Genomic DNA, 18717 nt, shown 5'->3' on the forward strand with positions numbered 1-18717 from the left:
CCTCTACGGCCTCAAACAAGCATCCCGCAACTGGTTTTTTAAACTAACAACTGTGCTTCTTGATGCAGGTTTTACTCAATCGCAGGCAGATCACTCTTTATTCACCTTGGTCACACCCACGAGTATCACCATTGTACTTGTCTACGTTGATAATATTCTGGTTGCTAGAAATGATCTTTCCCAAATTGAGACATTCAAACATGCACTCTCTACCAATTTCAAAACCAAAGATCTCGGCTCCCTCAAATATTTTCTTGGTCTCAAAGTTGCTCGTTCACAAAAAGGCATCTTCCTTAATCAACAAAAATATGCTCTTGATATTCTGAATGACAGTGGCCAACTTGGCGCCCGAATCGCTTCATTTCCCATGGAACAAAACTTGAAGCTCACAAATCAAGATGGCGCCCTTCTTTCCAACCCTAGTGCCTATCGGCGACTCGTGGGACGACTCATTTATCTGACCATCACTCGTCCTGATATTGTCTTCGCAGTGAACATCCTCAGTCAGTTTATGCATGCCCCCCGCCTTCCGCACATGCAAGCCGCCACTCGTGTTCTTCGATACCTTAAAGGCAGTCCAGGCCAATGCATTTTCTTTCCCTCCTCCACTACTTTACATGTAACTGCTTATACTGATTCAGATTGGGCCAACTGTCCCACTACTCGTCGCTCTACTACTGGCTATTTCATTCAGCTTGGCACGAGTCCTATTTCATGGCGCACCAAGAAACAAACGACAGTAGCTCGCTCTTCTGCTGAAGCTGAATATCGTGCCATGGCCGTCACCACTTGCGAGCTCACCTGGTTAAAACAACTCCTCGCTGATTTTGGTATTTCTCATCCTGAACCTTTCAGCTTACATTGTGATAATCAATCTGCTCTGCATATTGCTCATAATCCTGTGTTCCATGAACGTACCAAGCATATTGAGATTGATTGTCACATTATTCGAGATAAGATCCGGTCTGGTCTCCTCACTGCAGTCCATACATCATCACATGAGCAAATTGAGGACATCTTCACCAAAGCCCTCGGCCAAGAACTTTTTCATCATTTTTTATGCAAGTTGGGCATTACGGATCTTCATGCGCCAACTTGAGGGGGAGTATTGACACAATCCAATCTGCTCATTCTCAAGATTCCAAATTGCACAAAATCAGCCACGGAATCATCACCATAATTCTAGGAATAGTCATTGATTTGTAAATATTAATTCTTTCCTTATATTTGTTTATTTCCATACTAAGTCTAGCCTCTTGTATCTATTTAAACAAGAACATATCATTGTATTAAGTAGGCCATTGAAATAAAATTATTATGTTCCTTACATTCTTGACAATCTTCGTTACAAGTTTTCTCACTCATAACCGAGCAACCTCAATCCATACAATCTCATCTGGCAATTTAGTAGCTAACTTGCCAAGTTTATGAGCTACAATGTTTCTTTCTGTAAGTGAAATTGAGACTCCAACTTGGTCTTTCCCAAAGCATCCTTCTTGCATATTCAATCAAAACACCATACTCTATGCAGACTTCTTCACAACTAGTAGCAATTTTAACTAAAACCTGAGCATCTCCTTCTAGAATCACGTGAGGCAGTCTCAATTCTATGCATAGGATCATAGCTCTTCTTATGTGATCTTTTATTACAAATAGAATCTGTAATAAAAGATAGAATTTCACCTTCCGAATTTTTTATTATAACTCTTATTCCCAATTTCTTTTCCTTGTTATCTATAGCAGCATTCCAATTGGCTTTTACACGTTTTCCACATTGCTTCTTCCATTTTATCTATTGTCTCAATGCAGTACTTGGTTGATGATCAATCTGCATATAGTTTTGGGCTGATTTGAAAATTTTGTTTAGCAACCTTGAATAATTGTCTCGGGTTCTCAAATATCTGTTAAAAAATTAGTGAATTTCTCTTTAACCATATCCTCTTCATAACATAAGCCACCAACTCAATATCTTCAGCTTTTAATCTCTTAGTAATTCTCTTCCACAACTCCATAAACTCTACCTCTGCTCTTGACCATTTTTTCACTAGACTATCAGTTTAAGACCACTCTAAACACAAAAATGATCTCACAAATTGATGTAAATTCATGTGATCTGTTAGATCTATTTTACAATAAAAATAACTCTACAATCTGATGAACCACATGAAATCACGTTAGTTTATTAGATTTCTTTTATGTAATCTCTTTTTTACTAAAGTATTTCTCATCATTAAATTAGTTCGGCCCGATTTAGATGATTCGATAATCAAGTTTATACATATTTGTTAATTAATAATGCTAGATATAGTCATGAGTTGTACAAGCGTCACGCACTTCTTTTAAAAAATAGTAGGATCTACTATTTAAAAAATTAAATTTTTTATATGATGTAAGTCTTATATTTACTTAGTTTTTAGGACAGTGCTACTCCCACAAAGGGAGGCTACCGAAACAGTCACGAATAGGCAAAAGAAAAAAAATTAATATTTTTGAAATTCATTAAATATTTTTTTGAAAAAAATAAAAATCAGAAATTCATTTTAAAATCCTTACTTAATAATTAAGTAAAAAAAATAAAAAAATAAAAATTCAAATGGTGGCCACCATCAGTGAGACCACCTTATGTGGAAAAAGCATTTCCCATTAATTTGTTTATTATCATAATATATTTTTTTTTATATACAAGGGTGGGGAGGTTCGAAGCTAATTGTTCTATTTGGAAAAGGGGACTTGTACAATCTGATTCAAATGACCTTTACACCTTTTAAACCTTTGTGAAGAGTATGATCTTTACCCATTTTCTTTAATCTTAATATGTAATTACCGGAAGGGCAGCACTTTAAAGCTTGGTTTGGATAGTGAGAATACCTGAGAAATATTGAAAATGTTTGTGAATAATAGTAAAAAAGTAATGAAAAAGTAATAATAAAATATTAAATAGTAGTTAAAAGTAAATGAAAAATAATGAATAGTAAAAAAGTAGATAAAAAGTAATAATAAAGTAAAGAATAGTAGTGAGAATATCTCAAGTACTCTCACTACCTAAACACACCCCGTCTCTAACTACAACAATTCCCATCATAAATCTCCTAAAAAATATACTAAAGAGACGTATGGAAAGAATATTTCTCTTTTGTCGTAGATTCCCCTGAGCACACCTAACTCATGGACGACCTACCTCTCTGTGTGTAAAAGAGAAAGATTTAGGCCCTGCCTGCGGAATACACGTCAAGGAGGAAGGGGTAGTAACATCACCCACCCGTATGTACAGCAGCCCACACACCTGACAGGAGGTCACGCCACATTAAATATACAGAGATGGCAACAATCAACAAGCGTAGCTGGAGCCTCACCTTTTCTAGAAAATTCGATAGTAGGTGCATTCCCCACCTGCCACAGGAAGCATACATGAAAATGAGCACGCCCAAATTCAATGCGGCGGCATGGTGTCTAGGGCGGCAGGCAGTTGCCCTATCACAAGTGTGGTACCCAGTACGGCGCACGAACAACTCACTGACAGTGAGTGGGGGACCACCTCGGCCGGGGTATATAAACCCAACTCTAGGCTTGGGTAAAGGATCTTTTTTTTAGCTCTCCAAATTATTCTCCTTTCATACGACATCCTTACACTCTATATTAACTTAGGCATCGAGTGTCACACACCACCCCTCATCCTCAAGAGTCTTGCAGGTCCATTGGACAAGCTAAAAAAGTTGCCCACGGTACAAAACACGTCATCAACAGAGACGTATGAACATAGAGATGAGACATAAATATTTCAAAACTTTTTATAATTTCATTCTTTCAATTTCAAATTTTTAATTTTTCAAAAATCAACACAGCTTTTTTAAACTCTAAAACAAAAATAATCTTAAAAATTTATATTCAAACAAATTTTTAATATTATAATATTTTTATTTAACTTTTCCTCTTACTTTTTTCAAAATTCAATAAAATATATTAATTTAAATTATTTTACAACTATTGATATAATTTTAAAATACTCCAAGTATCTAAACAAATCCTAAGCTGTGAAAAGAAGTAAGGCCATCGACTCCACCCAGCATGGGCTAGGCCATCGACTCCACCCAGCATGGGCAAGTTGATTTTAGTATATAATTGGCTCCATGTAGCCATCCATATTATATTTTGCCTACATTTACTTGTCATTATTGCACTTTGATATGTCCCATTCTCTGGTCTCCATAGCATTCCCTATATATGCATCCAAAAAATACGGTCCTGACATCCCTCAGTTTATGATGAACGAGTCTAGTTTGTTTTTAAAAAATATCTCATCTCATTTCACTTAGTCATTATAATTTTTTTAACTTTTAATATAAAATAAAATAAATAATTTAATTTTTTTAAATCTCAAAATAAAAATAATATTAAAAGATATATTCTAATAATATTTTATTTAATTTTTTAACTTTATTCTCAACTCATTTTATCTTATCTCTGAAGACAAACGAGCCTAAATGGGATGTTTAGAAGTATGAGCAAAAGCCGGATAGATTTTTCATCATTCTTGATAGAACTTAGAGTTTAGAGTGGAAGATAGATATACACATAAAATGTATTCCATAATTTTCATAGTCACTCCATAAATTTTATGTGTTTAGTTTTTATTTTTTCATTTAGACATTTTTAGATAGTAGATAAAATGAGATGAGAAATTTATGAATAATAGTGAGATAGTTTGTGAATAGTAGTGAAATAGTCTGAATTAAGATTTTTATTGGATTTCGAAAAATGAGAGAAAAAAATTGAATAAAAATATTATAAAGTTAAAATATTGTTATAATATAATTTTATTTTTATTTTTAAATTTAAAAGAGTTGAATTATTTTTTGTGTTTTATATGAAAGTTTGAAAAAGTTGTAATAATTAGATGAAAAATATGAAAGAAAAATTAAAAAATGTTTATATTTAAGTAGTGTTTGAATGTTGAGATGAGATCAAATGAGACCAACTACTTATTCAAACGGGGCCTAAGGACTCATTTGGATAGTGAGATGAGATAGTTTTAAATAAGTTGAATAAAATATTATTAGAATACTATTTTTTAATATTATTATTGTTTTAGAATCTAAAAAAATTAAATTATTTATTATATCTTGTGTATGAATTTAAAAAAATTATAATGATAAAATTATATGAGATAAAATAAAATAGTTTCTATATCTAAACGAGCATGTCATATAATTCAGCAAAAAAAAAAAAATGGCAAACTAGAATATAAGCAAGCCCAACCATAACAAACTTGTACAAGGCTCTAACTTGTCGGTATATTAATAAAATTATAGATTTGGAATATGGAAAATCATGGTGTCCTCACGGTCCATCCTACTCCCAACCACTTTAAACACTCAAAATTTATGTTTGAGAGCTTTTATGGGCTTAACCCTCAACTCCCCTACGGTCCTACCTACCTAAAAATAGATGGGTGACTCATTTCAGCCATTACACATGAGTGGGTTCCCTCCAGCTTTGGGAACAGAGTTTTGGAGTCTCCAACTTAAATTCTCTCAACCATAAACTGCAAAGTTTTAGGTCCTAAATGAAGCCCATCACTCGAAAGCCGAGGACTGCTTTGCAATTACAGTAAAGCCGACTAAAAAAAAAACAATGCATTAGTGAAAGTTTACATAAAATTAATTAGAAGATTTTAGAATTTAGACCACAAAATAGATGTTGCTGAAGTTGTTTTCGCGGCTCTTTAATGATCTAAATCGACTCCCAAAAGAGTCCCTATTACCAGCATCATTGTCCTATTTTTCACTGTCGATGTAAACTACAGTTCACGAACCAAAACCAACCGGCGAAACAGGTATTATTTGAAAATCTTTATATCCTATTATTAATAGAGTAATACTACATATAGTTATAATATATAGTCACTTTGAAAATAATAAGGTTTACAATTAAAAAATTAATTTTTTTTATGTGAATCTCATATTTATTCACTTTTTTTAAAGTGATTGCGCGGCGTTTATACACTCACGACTGTAACTATCATTTTTCTTATTAATATTATAATATTAAGTACAAGTTTTATATAAATAAATCTCACGTAAGCTATTTATAAAAAAAATAAGTGCTACTAATAAAGAATAATTTTTTTACACATTTTTAAGGTGTGATTTGTTTTTTTATATAAGCTTGTGCAGAACTTATCTATTTAAAATTTGTACAAATCATTTCTCATACCACATACTATTAACAATAAAAATCAAATTGTAAAATTTATCTTTCAGATCAAATTATACAACTTGAATTGTGTTTAGTGTAAATGCATTTAAATACAATTCTTTTTTAAAAATATTTTACTGCTTATAAACTTGTGTATCAGCAGATTTATTATATTATTAGATCACACCATATATATCATTTAAATGATAAGATTTAATTTATAAGATTAATTTTTAAATTAATCTTTTAAATCAAATTGTGTCACATAAATAATGTGTGGTGTAGATGTTTTTACTCTTATTATAAATATAATAGAAAAATTAAAATATCAATAATTTTTATTTATGAAAAAATTATTTATTATCTATTTTTTCATCATTTTTTAATCGATATGATATTATATGATAAATTCATAAGTAAAATATAATAAATAATTTTTAATTATCTAAGAGCATTGGCATTGGCTTCATCAAAGTTATCTTTAAAATTTGATGAAAAGTACATAATTTCTATAAATCCAAAACTTCCTTAACTATAACTCCACATTAAATTAGTCATTGAATTCATCAAAATAATAATATAATATTATTTTTTTAATAAAAATAATTTTATTTATTTTATATTTTACAATCACACTAATCATATGTTGATTAATAATTTAATTTGATTCTTACATTATTATTATAAGACGGTTGAAGATTAAACGTGAATAAAAAAGACCTTAAGAGATTAAAAGTGAATAAAAAAAGATTTGATGAATGAATAGTAAATTTTTAAATTTGAAGAAACCTATACATCTATTATAGTTTAAAATTTCACATTTATCTATTTGATTAATTCAATACAGTCTTATTTTGATAAAATTTATTAAATTATATATTTAATTAAATTTTTGATAAAACCAATGTTAATACTCTAAGATTCTAAAGTCCCGATGAAAATTGAAATGATAGCATTACTTTTTATTTTTTGTGAGGCCCGCTGTGAATTTGTAAAAAAATAAAAAACAGGTATTTTTGGGAAAAAATATGTTGACTTGAATAATACGTGTTGATGAAATGCAGCGTGTAGCGTTGGAAACGATATCTAAGCGAGTATGAGTTATCCCTACAAAAGACGTGTCTACCCAAAGAGATACAACTGTTAAGTGCTTTAGGGACACGTCACTGGTGAGTTGTTGTTATTCGGTTCATCTGCATCCTCTGACGTGGTGAAGATCAGACAGATAGATATCCCATCCCGGCAGGAAACTTTGACGAACCAACCTACGCCTACGCGCTTTTTCCTACTAAACTCCACCATCGTCCCCGACAGATCTAAATTCTAAACGCACACGCTGACATTATTACGACGTCGTATCTGTCTCTCTCTCTCTCTCTCTCTCTCTCCTTTTTTTTAATGATCCTAACTTTCCGTAAGGCGTAAGGAGCTGTAATTTAGAACCGAATAATAATTTAAAAAGGAAAAAAACAAAAAAATTGTTTAGAATCTTGAGTTGAGAGAGATCGTTAAAAAGGGTAGCGAAGGTTGGTTACCTGTTTAAATGCTCTGCAAAGAAGAACAAGAAAGAGAAAAACCCGATTCAAAGGGTGTGGGTGCACGTTTACATTCTGTGCTATAAATAAATACATAAATTTGAGAAACCAAAGAATTTAGGAACGTTAGGCGTTGAGAAGAAAGTGCTGATTCGATGATGGATAGTTTGTGTTTGAAGACGGGGATTCATGGGGGGCTGGGCTCCTCCATCTCCGTCTCCAGTGGTGGTGCTGGGGGTCTTGAAGCCCGTTCGACGCCGTCCCAGGTGAGCGCTGTGGGGAGGGAGAAGAAGACGGCGCCATTTTCCAGGTTCTCCTTCAAGGTTCCCTTGAGATCTCTCTGGCCGCTGAATCAAGGTGGCGGCACCAGTAGGTACAATGGTTTGACCGTAGAAGACGCTGTTCTTGCCGAGAATAATAGCAGTGTTATGAATAGAGAGGAAGGAAAGGTTGGTGTGGAGGTGGCAGAGGAGGTGGAGGAGGATGTGGGGCAGAGCGAGAACTGGGTGTTGAAGATTTTGCACGTGAGGTCGCTGTGGAAGGAAAGGACTGCTGAGCTTTCGGAGGTAGAGAAGGAGGAACGGGGCGCTGTGGCAATTAATCAGAGAATTGGTTCTGATGGTGAAGATGACGAGGAAGGGTGTGATGCTTGTCAAGTTGGTGATGATGAAGATGAAATGGAACGGGTCGAGTTTGATAGAGATTCGTTTTCGAGGTTGCTAAGGAGGGTGTCCCTGGCCGAGGCCAGGTTGTATGCTCAAATGTCGTATTTGGGGAACCTGGCATATGGCATTCCCAAGATCAAGGTACCCGCTTTTTGTCCAATCTTTTGTATTTTCCTTGATTTCGTATATTCAGAGTTCTCCCAATTTTATTGTTGGTTGATTTTATGGAACGGTTTGTTGAAATGGAGGGAGATTTGGAGGTTTATGTTTTGATTGTGGGGTTGGGGGTTTATGAGACCCGAGATCAAGTTCCCCATTGTAAAGAGAGTTTTTCTTTTTATTTTATTGTCGTTGAGTTTTTCGTGCGGGAATCATCTCATCTGGATGAGTTTCTGTTTCCGGTCCGGTGGTTGAATCACATTGCTTGAAAGTAAAGTTTCCAGTTTTTTCTTCAATTATGATAATTTCAGGTAAAATTTTATCTCTGTTTTGATTTGAAGCTTCAGATCAAGATGACATTTTATGAAAAAGTTTGATCCTTTCCAGGATATTTTCATTGGATATGAAAACGTTGAATTAGAACATCGAAACTGATACAGCTGATGCTGTGTTTTTTGACAATGGAATTAGTTTATTGAATTTGGAATCAGATGGAATTAGAGGTTCCCCTTCTCTAGAAAAACCGAAAGTAAGAATATGACTCGGCGCTCCATCTTCCATGTTGCCTAACACTGGACTGATCCTTTTCACACCCCTAACATTTTGTGAAACGAATGTCGATATCTGTACAAGAATGATGAAAATTATGGTGTACTAGGTAGGGTTTTTGAAGCCTGTGAATTTTACTTGGGCATAAAGGAACTCAATATCTTAATATTCTGTTTTCATAGATATTTCGTGTTGACTTTGGTTTGGTGCACTTTGCATTCCTTGCTCATTTGAATTAAATCATTTTAGAAAAATATTGCGAAAGCTCTGCCATAGTTTGTGTGGAAAATTTATCTCATGAATCCTGTACCATGATTTTTGATAATCCAGCCAGGGAATCTCCTGAAATACCATGGTCTGCGTTTTGTAACTTCATCGATAGAGAAGAAGGAATTGGCTGCAAACTCTGAGCAAAATCAATTGTCAGCTGAAAATCTGGAAGCAGAAAAGGATGTGAAGGACAAGTTGGAAGGAAAGGAAAACAAGAAAGAAGGGTATCGGATAAGTGCATCTGCAGCATACCATATTGCTGCCTCTGCAGCTTCCTATTTGCATTCTCATACCACAAGCATACTTCCCTTCAAATCCTCAAAAGCCGAGGCTGGTGAACATCCACCTGAAGGAAGCAGTGGAAGTGATGACGGTTCTAATATGATGAACTCAGAGATCGCTTCTTTTATGGCAACCAGGGACTCCGTGACAGCTGTGGTTGCTGCAAAGGAGGAAGTGAAGCAAGCTGTTGCGGATGATCTGAACTCAACACGTTCGTCACCTTGTGAGTGGTTCATATGTGATGACGATCAGAGTGGAACAAGATTCTTTGTCATTCAGGTAGGGTGAATCTATCACTAATATTATCTGCTTTCTACTAAGCTATGTTCTAGGCATCAGGTAACTGAGGACTGCATGTGCTTTCTACAAAATTTGTTCACTTCATGAGGGCACATATAATGTGTTGTAGTTATGATCTATCTTTTCTAGTAAGTAGATCAATGGATCATGTATTGCTTCATTTCTGACCGACAGGATAATATAAGATGGTTATTGGGACAAAACTAATTTTGCTAGTTTTGGCATCTTTTGTATTTTCAGTTGTATTGAAAGTTTTCCTGTGCAGGGGTCAGAATCACTAGCATCTTGGCAAGCAAATTTACTTTTTGAGCCTGTTCAATTTGAGGTAAATTCTCTTTTAACTGTGTTTTTGGAATTTTCCATATTTATTTCTCGATTTTGAAATGTTTTTGTTGTAACTAATTATGATGAATGAGGGAAAAAAGTCATTCATATACTCACTTTAAATGAAGCTTATATCTGTACTGCTACTGTTATATAGAAATGTGATGGACCTATATTTCCCAAAACTGAGGAATGTGATACATCTTTTTACAGGGACTGGATGTGCTTGTGCACAGAGGCATTTATGAGGCTGCAAAAGGGATCTATCAACAGATGTTGCCCGAGGTCCATGCACACCTAAACTCTCGTGGAAAGAAAGCAACTTTTCGTTTCACTGGGCACTCTCTTGGGGGAAGCTTGGCACTAGTTGTAAATCTCATGTTGCTGATACGGCATGAAGTGCCAATGTCTTCCTTACTTCCTGTAATTACATTTGGTGCACCATCTATCATGTGTGGAGGTGAACGGCTGCTTCGCAAGCTTGGATTGCCACAGAGCCATGTCCAATCGATCACAATGCACAGAGACATTGTACCTCGGGCCTTCTCTTGCAATTATCCTAATCACGTTGCAGAGATTCTCAAGGCTGTCAATGGGAACTTTCGCAATCATCCTTGTCTCAATAACCAGGTAGTTTTCACACTTTCGAAAAAGTAAGAGCTAATGAAACAAATGAGTTTCCTAATGATCTAAGTTATCTGACTGTACTCTTGTTTATTTCTATACTACAGAAACTACTCTATGCTCCAATAGGTGAGCTTCTTATACTACAGCCGGATGAGAAATTCTCCCCTAGCCATAATCTCCTTCCTTCCGGAAGCGGTCTGTATGTTCTAAGCTGCCCATTGTCTGATACCAATGATACTGAGAAGCAGCTTCGGGCTGCACAAATGGTGTTTTTGAACTCGCCACACCCACTTGAGATCCTAAGTGATCGCTCTGCATATGGTTCTGAAGGAACCATTCAAAGAGATCACGACATGAATTCTTACGTGAAATCTGTCAGGGGCGTGATTCGCCAAGAGCTTAACCACATCAGGAAGGCAAGGAGAGAGCAACGCCGCAAAGTTTGGTGGCCCCTTGTTTTGCCGCGTGGCGTCAATGCCGGTATCGTTGTGGGGAGGCCCATGATATCAATCAACATGGGCCAAGACCAGTTCCACTTCTCCCGCATCTTACAAACAGGAAGAGAGTCCTTGAAAAGGTTCAGTAGGCACGTGGCATCACAGCACATGCATTTGTTTGTGGTGCTCTTGTTTCCAGCTCGATTGTTACTCTTAGGGGCATACAGCATGATCAGTTTTCGTTGACCAGCCTATCATGCTTGGCACATGATTTAGCACCTTTTTGTTTGGGTAGCTCATTGCCGAGGGCACATGGTTGGCAGGATGGTTAGATGATTCTTTATTCATTAGTTCTGAAAATTAAAAGCAATTCATGTTAGCTCAAAAAAAAAAAAAAGAAGAAGCATTCATGTTGTCTTCTTTCTTCTTTTAGATTGGAAAATTTCCTCAAAGGGTATGTAAAGAACACTTAAATATTAATGTCTACAAATGAAATTAGACAATCAATGCAGTGATTCTTTTCTGGTAAAGCATTTAGTCCTTGGATCTTTTTTTGGGCACGGTAACAATTACCCATATCATTGTTGCTTTATCCTGTGTATTCTTGACGCTGGGAAGAATTAGAATTATTCTAATGGCAAATTAATTAACAAAAATTAGAGATTGAGAAAATATGCAAAACAGAGAAAAAACTTTGAAAAATATTGATTGATGATAAACTTTGAAATTATTTTACGAAGTCCACAAGCCGGACTTAAATAGCCCATGGGATCTCGAAATTGAAGTCAGAATCATGATCATCCATCTGACCCTTCAGGTTTTACATCTCTAAATGTCGTTGGGTTAATTCTACTATATGTCTATGCTCTACTATATGTCTTTGCAAATCTATAATCATCACATTCTGTACCTTACATGACAAAAATGAACATAAATAGATGATTAGAAAAAAAAACAACTGATATTACCTCAGTTCAAGGAAAATATTAAACTTTTCTTTTCATATATTTGCGCTGATTCACCTTCTTAAAATAGTTAAATGCAATCACAGTAAGATCTTGACCAAAATACCCCATATAAATTTGGGTTTACATCAATTATCTGATATCAAAGTGACCAATATGTTTAAGGCAAGGAAAGGGTCGTAGTCTTCTTCTGTCTCTATTAAAAATGGAAAAGAGTTGAAAGCGAGATTTGCGTGCATGTTACAGACACGATATTCAGCTCATTGGTGTGGTGTTTTGCGGTGAATATCTACTTAGCCATCAACAAACGTCTCACTCAGTCCAATAAATAATTCAGGCATGCCTTGTATATGTACCAGATATCACTCCTTCGTGCTGCCTTTTTTTTATTTTGGGAAATCATTCCAACCGTGAGTCCTGATTCATTCAGCTCTTAGATTTTGCTGCGGTAACATTAGATCAGAGTGCAACTGCAGCATGCTTATTTTGTTTTCAGGATTTAGAAAACGTGACCAACAAGAATGTGAAAAATAAAAAAAGGCCAAAAACTTGGAAAAATTCGCTAGAAACTGAATGCCCACTTGGGGATCCATCTTAAGCACGTGTCTGATTCACTTTTCAAGCTGCATGGAGACGACAAAGCCACCGGCCAGGACAACCCTTTTGTTCTGGTCTTTTTGAGGGTGCACATGAAGCTGAGTTGCAGACAAAATAGGTGTCCAAAATGGCTGAGCGCTGAATGCCTATCCATCCAACAAGGCAGACTCAGCCGTCTCAGTCAGTAGATTGACGGCTTTACTGGGTTAAGCTTCATTATAATTATCTTAACTTCTCTCTGTCTGAAGACAGCTTTTACGTTCAGAGTTGTATCATTTTCACGTCCACATTGCTTGTTTTGGATTTCCATTCCAATGATCAAATTGCTAAAGATTTTGTCGGGTGTGAATTTTGCCACCTTCCACGTTCTCCATTTTAGTCTGGCTTGAATCTAAAGAATATAAGAAAAACTCAGGAAAAAAAAAAGTTAGGTTGGACCATTTTACAAGATAGAGGCCAAAATCATGAATATGACAGACTCAGTAGGGTTTTGTTTAGAGAAGTTAGAGGTGGACCAGTTCCAACTGGCCAAAATTATGAGCATGAAATTGCAGTTTGTTTGGTGCTAATTATAGGAACGAGCATGTGGTTAGGTGGGATGAAAAATGATTCATTTTATATTATCTGATTATTATAATTTTTTTAAATTCTCACACAAAATATAATAAATAATTCAATTTTTTTAAATCTCAAAACAAAATTAATATTAAAAAATAATATTTTATTCAATTTTTAATTTTTATCTTATCTCGTCTCATCACAATTTACTATAAACCTCCCGAATACATCCGACGGTAATCAGATCCATGTTGGAAACGTACGTTTAGGATCGAGGACTTTCCAGACTCAAAATTTAGAATTGCTTCAGCCAACCATCTCATGAGTCATGCTTTTGTGTCTTTAACGATATTGAATTATGAAAAATGATAAACATGTATAATATATTTCACAATTATATTTAAAGATAAAGAATATTATTATAAAATATCTTATAAAAATAATATTATTTTATAAAAATACTCTCATTTTACCTCACTTTATAATTATATATTGTAAAAACTATTGTGAAAAGTCTTTGTATGAATATCATTCTTGAATTCTTGGATAAATATCTTTCACGACTTTACAATCAGCAAAGTCATCGGTCCAGTCCAAATATTTCATTAGATGACAGTCAGAAATTAGACTGCGTAAAGCACACGGTTGACAAATTACCTCCTTTTTCTTTTTTTTTCTCGTGTCATTTTTCAGAAAGAAAAATTTTATTATCAAATTCATATATAGAGCATATCTAATAAAATATTTACATAACATAATTTGATAATTTAAAAAATAAATTTTAAGATTTAAATCTTATAAATCAAATTTTACTATTTCAATAATATGTATGATGTGTTGATTTATACATCAGCTTGAAATTAGAATAATTTTTTTCGGGAGATGAATATAAACAAAAAACAACCTACTTAATACCTTCAAAGTTTTGGTACGTAGTATTCAAAATTCCACTTTGTACCCTTAAATAATCGATCAAATTATTAAAAAAATAAAAATGATAAGTTAGAATGTATATTGAGTTATTAAATTCAAAATTTCATATCAACTAATTAAACTTTTAGGCCTCGTTTGGTTACATAGATAAAATGAGATGAGATAAAATAAAAATTAAAAGTTGAATAAAATATTATTAGAATATAATTTTTAATATTTATTTTGTTTTAAAAGTTGAAAAAATTAAATTATTTATTATATATTATGTGAGTTTAAAAATATTATAATAATTAAATAAAATGAGATAATTTATGAAAATAAACTATCCAAATGAGTTAAAATAGCATCAAAATAGGGGCCTAGCCTAATAATAGCCTCAAAATGGGGCTGTCCTTTGAGATAGAAAATTGTTGAGCTCATTTTTAGGGGTCGGACGATAGGATCCATACGATTTGTCCGGTTTTGAATATATTGGGTTTTCTAGATTTGCCATTTGGGTTTCGTGTCGTTCATTGCAAGTCCGAATAATTTCACATCTGCCTCACTTTGGTGGCAAATTCAGCCCAGCTACGATTATTAATGGCCACTACCACCAGAAGAGTATCGGAACTTTGTAACCCAGAACCATTACGAACATATGATTTTTCTTCTTTTCTTGATGTTGAACCTCTCACCAAGGCATTTCTACAAGGACAAAAAAATACGAACAAGATAATTCCTTATTTCTCCTTCCCACCCTTAATTACGACGTCAAGAGACTCGGATGAAGTTAGCTGACACCTTCGGTTACTGATTCCTAACTCTAATCAACATACAACACAAGTTATTCAAAACCACCGGAGCATGGTCTTGTTTCTCTAGATTGTTGTTCCAAAACGCAGCCAAATCAAAAGCAGGACAGTTGAGGGAGTACTGTTCTAACCTTGAAAACATCCATACTCAAATGTTCTTTGTCAAACTAAAACTATAGAATTCAGAAAGTCTGACATAAGTCTATTTTGAACAAAGCCTCAGCTACAAAAAATTCTATAGACTGCTAAGCCATCTTATTCCACGCATGTGCTCTAGTGTTATACTGAGAATTTTTTTCTTTGACTGACAGGTAGTATAGTACTCAAGAGAGGGTGAGGAATGGACTTGGTCATATTTGAAGACAACTCCCCAGCTCTCCCAGATTTCAATACCATCTAGCTCAACTGTAAAATAAATATCTTTGTTAATGACCTATGCCCCCCGCCATCTGGAACCCATATTGATATATTATTTTTCTTTTTAATTTTTTTTCCTGCTGAAAACAGTACAAGTATCTAAGGAAACTGATTTCTGGGCTTATAGATAAGAGGACAGAACCTGGAAAAAGGAAGAGTTGAAATAAGAGGTCGGGTTTGGCAAAGCGTACATTTGCAATTTCCTGGGGGCTTGAAAAGACATCAGGCTGAGGATAACAAAAAGGGATGGAAGGTAGTTCACCATATAGCCCCCTAGATAAAGCACAACGAAAAAAGGGCTTGTATGAGCATCACTGAAAGATCTAAAGCATTTGATTAAGAACTATATTCAGTACAATGTGTCAATGTTGGTTAAGTATGTGTAATTCAAGTATAATCTTGCAAATTTGCATCTTAAAGAACTTTGCCTAGCATTAGTGAACAAGGAAAGTGACATTCTTTGCTTAAAAGGGGTGGCAATATATTTAAAGAGGAAAACAATTGTTTTTAGCATAAAAAATATTATTATAATCCACAGACAACGAAAGGATTAGTACTCTTGACATTTCGTATAATTACCCCTTTTCTAATTTATTTAAGTCTTGTTCCATCGTACATTTGACAGGATGAATCCGAGGTAATCATAAAAGAAGAGAGAGCACAAAGGTCCTCCCTCAATGGAATGGACATAATCTATAGCTAGACAACACCTTCCCTAATAAAGGGAAACCAGTTTCCAATTACAGATTGATTTTACCTGCCACGTACCACGAGTGCATGGCAAGGCTGCCAAAGGACATGATATTAGCGAGGGATGATAACCCATGAATCATCCCAAATTTCTTGTTCATGGCCTTAAGCTTGGGATTCACCTTTGCAACCTCCACGTTCTTTGACCACCCAACTTCTTCCCCAATGCTGGATTCTCTCTCCACCTTATGCCTTTGCTTCATCATCTACAACAACAAATAGAACAACATGACACTGAAAAAGAAATCCACCAACAAAAGATTTTTTACCCAATGTGATTTTCAGCGTGAACAAGAAGAACACTATCAGAACATTTCCTAAAAAATCCAAAACAACACGATGAACGCGATTATTCACTGTTTGTGTGTTTAAAAAATTGAAATCAAGCCTAATCCAATAATTTGGCTAAAGCTCCATTCACGTTAATTTTGAATAAACTTGTTTCAAAAGCTAGTTTAGAACCTACACATGAAACATATAAGGTGGCTAAACTCTCCCTCGTATTTTGTAGTTCGTCATGAATAGATAGCTAAGTAAGGCAATTTTTTCATCTGGTGAAAACCCTACTGAAGAAAAAAGGAGGCTTGTTAATCACGCAACTGGTCGTATCTTTCTGTACATCTTTGAATTAAGAGATGCCTTTAAACCCCTTCACCCGCAACTATATGCGCACATTCAACAGAGGACTTTAGAATGCTAAGGGAACCAAATAGAGGGTAGTTAAATCTACAAATTTTTTAGATTAAACAATTGGTTCAGAATAATCATAACCACATAACTCAAAAGAGAAATTATAAATGAAAACCTTACACCACACATCTCCACCTAATCAACATGTGATTGTCATTTTTGTCCTTCTATCTTAATGCTCAAATATGTGTGTGTTTAAATAGAAGAACAAAAATGACAAATCACATATTGGTTAGGTAGAGGTGTTTGGTGTAAGGCTTCCTTGTAGCATTTCTCAACTCAAAATATCACAAATCCAAATCACGTAATTGGCCATATGAACTTGTAATATACAAAACTTTACCTCAACGGTCATGGGAGTAAAGACAACCAAATTAGCAAGATTGAACGCAAATGCAGACAGCAAGAAGCCAAGTTGGTACTTCTCAGCAGTAGATGAAGACTTCCATGGATGCAGATACCCAAACGACCCCGCTGATATTGCACAACAGGTACCGACCAGGCTGAAATATGCAGGAAACATCTTGCTTTGCAGATTTCCAAACTGATGCCTCGGAAGATTCCTAAATTTAGAAATGGGGTTTTAGCAAAAATAGTTTATGAAAATGCTGCTCATACGAAACTTTAATAAGGAATAATATGGATTCTATATACTATATTATAAGAGACCTTTAATTTGGTGCAAAAGACGCATCCCTATACCATTTTCTATGAACTTGCAAGACTTATTCATTTGTATGACATTCTTCATAGTTCATACACATTACAATAATTTTATATATTCATATATCCCTTCCAAGTAATTAAACCACTTTGACGTTGGGTTGTTGAGATGATAGGCCAATAATTGAAAAGAAATCAAATTTGTCGAATCTTAAACTTCAAAACTTGGCCTATGATAAATATGAAACAATGATACTGTCAAATCGAGCATGGCAAAAACATCAGGCTTTCTTAAGTTTGATGTGCATAAATAAACACTCTAAATTTTCATTTATTTCATTTTTAATTCTGTCTTACAGTAAACATGGCTAAAATGCTCCACTTAATTATCATGGAACTGGTGAATAACTTTTTCTCTTCGAAGAAGAAAATCAGGGAACCAATGAATGAACTTAAAATAAATAAATAAACGAATCGTCGAATTCCGTCAAATTTAATTTTACAACTTTTCGAATGAGAACGCCAGAACACACAGAAAGTGATATTTACCATTTTTTTTCCTCATAAATCAAACACGGTGTAGTGACGTACTAAGGGATAGAGAGAAAGAATGTTACTTGAACATGATGATGCCGCTAATGAAGGTAACCCAGAGACCGGAGCCAAAGGCCGTGGAGAAGCCGAGGAGATGAGCCAACTTGAAGTAGATAGCAAGCTTCGACGGATTCTGACCGTCCGATTTCGATCCGAAGGTCTCCGGCGAGAATATCACACCGATTGCTAGGAAAGCCACGGCCGCTAGGAATCGCGTTAACCAACCCATCTCTCTCAGACTGCAGACAGTCTCTCTCTCTCTCTCTCTCTCTCTCTCTCTCTCTCTCTCTGTGGTGAAATGAAGTTGAAGGATGGGTAGCCCTGGGTAGGTACCAGGTTGTATTTAAAAGGGAAACGAAGTAGAAGGAAGGGTAGCCCTGGGTAGGTACTAGATACTTGGTAGAGCCACCCTATTT

The 18717-nt window shown here is 34.9% G+C and overlaps 2 protein-coding genes across 2 annotated transcripts; one reads left to right on the plus strand and one right to left on the minus strand.

Moving 5' to 3' along the window:
* Window positions 1–7630: 7630 nt before the first annotated feature.
* LOC121260465 (phospholipase A1 PLIP2, chloroplastic-like) lies at window positions 7631–11871 on the plus strand. The gene is made up of 5 exons (XM_041162345.1): window positions 7631–8536; window positions 9434–9934; window positions 10221–10280; window positions 10493–10909; window positions 11011–11871. The coding sequence occupies exons 1-5, from the start codon at window positions 7886–7888 to the stop codon at window positions 11587–11589; spliced, it is 2208 nt and encodes a 735-aa protein (XP_041018279.1). The 5' UTR covers window positions 7631–7885; the 3' UTR covers window positions 11590–11871.
* Window positions 11872–16171: 4300 nt separating this feature from the next.
* LOC121260472 (transmembrane protein 205) lies at window positions 16172–18717 on the minus strand. Its single transcript, XM_041162353.1, has 3 exons — window positions 18325–18717; window positions 17388–17607; window positions 16172–16560 (listed from the first exon to the last, which is right to left on the minus strand). The coding sequence occupies exons 1-3, from the start codon at window positions 18528–18530 to the stop codon at window positions 16345–16347; spliced, it is 642 nt and encodes a 213-aa protein (XP_041018287.1). The 5' UTR covers window positions 18531–18717; the 3' UTR covers window positions 16172–16344.

The sequence above is a fragment of the Juglans microcarpa x Juglans regia genome, chromosome 4D, assembly GCF_004785595.1.
Source record: "Juglans microcarpa x Juglans regia isolate MS1-56 chromosome 4D, Jm3101_v1.0, whole genome shotgun sequence".
Taxonomy (NCBI): domain Eukaryota; kingdom Viridiplantae; phylum Streptophyta; class Magnoliopsida; order Fagales; family Juglandaceae; genus Juglans; species Juglans microcarpa x Juglans regia.

Coding starts and splice junctions, on each gene's coding strand:
- LOC121260465 (XM_041162345.1), top strand. CDS start 7,886: ATGATGGATAGTTTGTGTTTGAAGACGGGGATTCATGGGGGGCTGGGC. Junction 10,281..10,492: donor TTGAGCCTGTTCAATTTGAG/GTAAATTCTCTT, acceptor ATCTTTTTACAG/GGACTGGATGTGCTTGTGCA. Junction 10,910..11,010: donor ATCCTTGTCTCAATAACCAG/GTAGTTTTCACA, acceptor TCTATACTACAG/AAACTACTCTATGCTCCAAT.
- LOC121260472 (XM_041162353.1), bottom strand. CDS start 18,530: ATGGGTTGGTTAACGCGATTCCTAGCGGCCGTGGCTTTCCTAGCAATC. Junction 17,608..18,324: donor AGCGGCATCATCATGTTCAA/GTAACATTCTTT, acceptor TTCTAAATTTAG/GAATCTTCCGAGGCATCAGT. Junction 16,561..17,387: donor TTACTCCCATGACCGTTGAG/GTAAAGTTTTGT, acceptor TTGTTGTTGTAG/ATGATGAAGCAAAGGCATAA.